The sequence below is a fragment of the Durio zibethinus genome, chromosome 23 (assembly GCF_047325235.1).
Source record: "Durio zibethinus cultivar Kanyao isolate XHJ-2024 chromosome 23, ASM4732523v1, whole genome shotgun sequence".
Lineage (NCBI taxonomy): Eukaryota > Viridiplantae > Streptophyta > Magnoliopsida > Malvales > Malvaceae > Durio > Durio zibethinus.
In genome coordinates, this window is record NC_143184.1 from 7,276,557 (window position 1) to 7,280,615 (window position 4,059).

At 36.0% G+C, this 4,059-nt stretch overlaps 1 protein-coding gene across 1 annotated transcript; it reads left to right on the forward strand.

The window, feature by feature from the left end:
• Positions 1–222: 222 nt before the first annotated feature.
• LOC111313493 (cytochrome b561 and DOMON domain-containing protein At3g25290-like) lies at positions 223–2,252 on the forward strand. The gene is made up of 3 exons (XM_022914181.2): positions 223–998; positions 1,222–1,476; positions 1,743–2,252. Exons 1-3 carry the CDS (start codon positions 237–239, stop codon positions 2,052–2,054), a joined length of 1,329 nt encoding a protein of 442 aa, XP_022769916.2. The 5' UTR covers positions 223–236; the 3' UTR covers positions 2,055–2,252.
• Positions 2,253–4,059: the final 1,807 nt, after the last annotated feature.

Sequence of the window (4,059 nt, forward strand, 5' to 3'; positions counted from 1 at the left end):
TATAAAACTAATTTATTATTCTATGGTTCTTGTTTAATTGACAGGTCAAACACTACGAACAGCTAGCTGGTTCTATCTAAAATAATTATCCAAACAGATCAGACACCAATCACAGATATATAATTAAGTTCTCAATATTAAAACTTACCAAAGAAATTTAAATGATTTTTTCAGAAGTTTCCTCTAGATTTAGAGTGGGACAAGCACGTGGCCTTCCACAATGAAAACTCTAACACATGTCAATCAGTCATTATTCAAGTCCTCTCTGGCTTCTATTTATCCCGCCAACATTAACTTTCCTTACCCACTTAGCCGTCGCTCTTTTGTTTTCTGTTTCGTCTGAAGAAAAAAAAGAAAAAGGAAGAAAGAAAATGGTTCGGTTGTCATCGACTCTTCTTGGCTTAACCTTTTGGGCACTACTAATTTCACCGGCCGTTTCCCTCACCTGCTCATCCCAAAAGTTCAGCCAAAACCAAGTTTTCTCCAATTGCTTGGACCTCCCTTCTCTTTCCTCTTACCTCCACTTCTCTTACGATTCTTCCAATACTATTCTCCACATCGCCTTTATCGCGACTCCTTCCAAATCCGGAGGCTGGATCGCCTGGGCCATAAACCCAAATGCCACCGGCATGGTCGGTTCCCAATCCATCGTCGCCTACAAAAACTCCACCACCGGCGTCGCCGTCGTTCATACCTACGACGTCAGCTCTTATTCTTCAATTTTGCAGAAGGATTTGTCATTCGAGGTTTGGGATAAGACAGCGGAGAGTAGAAGCGACGGGAGTTTGGCAATTTTCGCTAAAATTAAGGTTCCTGCGGATTTAGCGTCGAGTGGGACGATTAATCAAGTGTGGCAAGTCGGTCCCGGCGTTGAAGCTGGAGTCATGTTGGAAAAACATGACTTTGCTGCAGCTAATTTGCAATCTAAAGGCACCCTAGATTTGAAAAATGGACAGAGTAGCGGTAGTTCTGGAGACAAGAGGGTTAAGCGTAAAAATGTGGGCTTTCCATTTTATCCTAATAAATTATTATATTTCTTCTTTTTTTTTAGAATTTTTTAAAATATAGAGATTGTTGACTCACGGACTTGATTATTAAAATTAGACATTTTGGACTGAAACGGCGATTTTTTTTTTTCCAAAAAATCAAAGTCTGTTTACTAGATTGACTTGGGTTTTTGGTAAATTTGTTAAATTTGACAAAAAATGTTGTTGATGACAGATTCATGGGATACTAAATGCTGTGAGTTGGGGAATTTTGTTTCCTCTTGGAGTAATGATTGCGCGGTATATAAGAACCTTTGAGTCTACAGATCCAGCTTGGTTTTACCTTCATGTGTTCTGTCAAATATCAGCTTATGCCATAGGAGTTGCTGGCTGGGGAACTGGTCTTAAGCTTGGAAGTGAATCCCCTGGGATTACATATTCCGTTCACAGAAATATTGGAATTGCCGTTTTCGTTCTTGCTACTGTGCAGGTATTTGTTCAATTTGAATGCAATAGTTTTATCAATTAATGTGTCTTTTTTCGTGTGCATCAAAATGGAATTTTTTTCATAAATTGTTGGGTGATTTTCAGTTTGTCAACTTGCTTTTCTTGATGTTTAAAGTTTGAGATGTTGTTGATTGTGAATTAAAGTGTTTGCTATGGAAGATTTTTTTTTTTTTTTTGTTTTTCTGTTTGTATAGGCAACTCATTTATGCTGTGACACTGAACTTGGAATATATTGTTTGTCTGTGTTAGATTTTTGCGTTGTTTTTAAGACCCAAGAAGGAGCACAAGTACCGATTCTACTGGAACATTTACCACCACAGTTTTGGATACGCCATACTTGTTCTTGGCATACTCAATGTGTTTAAGGGTTTCAATATCTTAAGGCCTGAGCATAAGTGGAAATCGGCTTATATGATTGTGATTATTGCCTTGGGCGGAATTTCCTTGCTGTTGGAAGCGATTACTTGGGTTATAGTTTTGAAGAGAAAGTCTGGGAAGTCCACCAAACCCTATGATGGATACAACAATGATCAAGGTAGACAGCAGCCTCTTGCCATGTGATCAACCGATTCTTGCAGTTCCCCTGCCCAACCTGATTTTGTAACATCCTCATCCTCTCTCATGTTTGATACGTATGAGGTTTATATATTTTGGACCACTTATTTATTTTTCGACTCTTGTATAATCGTTTAATTCCAAATATTGTTATTATCACTTGATAACTTGTATATATATAGTAGTAGTACGTATTGCCGAGTATTTCCATGATTCTGGAAAAGATAGTATTAATGATTCTTTTTCCTTTTCACCCTCGTTTATCAGGATTCTAGTTTTTGGTGTCAAGCTTGGCTTTTACCTACAATTCTGTAGCGTTTATTGGCACCTGATTCTGTGAGATACAGAAACCATTACACTCCCAAGTTAGATTCCCATCTGTAATACAGGCGGGAATCTTTTTTTGGTTGCCTAGGTAAAATACACAGCAAAGGTTGATGAGGTTAACAATTAACATTCGGCATGGGTTTGAGGCAATATACTCTGCTTGAAACGCCATTTTCAACCTCTTTTATAACCTAAAATGGTAGATGCAGTAGTTTCCTATCAGCAACGTCCAAATCTGATCATTTATGATCGTTGTTGCTTTCTTCATTTCTGCTGAACAAACTAATACTAAAGCTGGAAGATTGTCATCGAATTGCTGATATATTCTCTGGTCATTTCTGCCCATTAAGCATTAACGCATGTTACCAATATTCAAAATCATTTTCAAGTGCTTGCAGCTGATAAATGCTAGTGATGCTGATGTAGATCCCTCAATTGTGTAAATGACCATTAACATAACCAAACTATTTTTTTTCCTTGAAATTTTCAAGTAAAGGGAAAAGGAAAATGATAATCTCTCATTCTGATATGTAAACATCAGTTGAAATTCAACCTCTCACTACCCAAAGAAGGGAGGCTCAATTTGAAACCAACCAAACACACTGGCGAAAATGACATCCAAAATGAGACAGCTTTTGGTGAATTATTAATAATGATGCCTGCTCTAGTGTTTGTTTTGCTCCTTTAACATGTCAATTTGTTGATTCGGACTTTGGGGAATGGTTACAGTGTCATATAATTTCTCAACTTTTATGGTCTCAGGAAATTTCTTCAAGTTGTGGGAAAGGGATTAAGTGTCCACTCTTGGATTGGATGAATTTTTCTTTTTCTTTTTTTTCCCTTATATTCACCAAACCTTACTCTATTTTAGAGTTTTTTTTTTTTTTTTTTACTTTATTAATCGCACCTAAGACAGGGAGGGGTCCCCTCCCAGTCCATATAGCCATGCAACTTTTCCTTGGTTTCCCACTGCTTTTTGCTTTTGTTCATTTATTTCCGATGAGTAGCTTTCTTTATGCCTCGTTACTTGGAAGAAAAATGCCCCTTAATTCCAAGGGCAGGCAGCAGTTAGATTGTCCTCTTACTAACATAACGTGATTTATCATTGAGAATTGAAGCAGGTGAAAAGATATCTCGCCAAGAAAATGACTTTCTCAACCCTAATGATGGCCCCTTGGAAAGTTTGATACCAATAAATTCAAAACTTAATGAATAAAAAAAAGAAGCTTCAAAACCCGTAATTTCGTCCAACAGATATAATACATATCTTTAAATCGATTAAAATACTTACTATTTTTTCATTTCATATTTTATAAAGTTTACATCTACCAACATTATTTTGACGCCAAGATTGCATTAAAATTTAAAAGTACTCATCTGAGCAGTCGTAAATGGCACGGCGGGCAAAATGAAAGATTTGGTAGGATTTTTCTTGGATTGACGTCGCTAGAAATGGAAATGCGAGATTAACTATAGCGACATAAAATTTCGAAACAGATGTTTCTGATTATGACTATTTTAATAATGAAAAAAAAAAACAAGAAAGAAAGAATCTGGTTTTGAGACGAGAGGAATATGCTTTTTAAAATTGTTTACGTCTTTAAGATATAATAAATTTTAAAATTTTTTAAATTAAAATTAGTAAATATATTTATATTATAAATTTTTATTCAATGATCATGAG

Coding starts and splice junctions, on each gene's coding strand:
- LOC111313493 (XM_022914181.2), top strand. CDS start 237: ATGTCAATCAGTCATTATTCAAGTCCTCTCTGGCTTCTATTTATCCCG. Junction 999..1,221: donor AGAGGGTTAAGCGTAAAAAT/GTGGGCTTTCCA, acceptor TGTTGATGACAG/ATTCATGGGATACTAAATGC. Junction 1,477..1,742: donor TCGTTCTTGCTACTGTGCAG/GTATTTGTTCAA, acceptor TGTCTGTGTTAG/ATTTTTGCGTTGTTTTTAAG.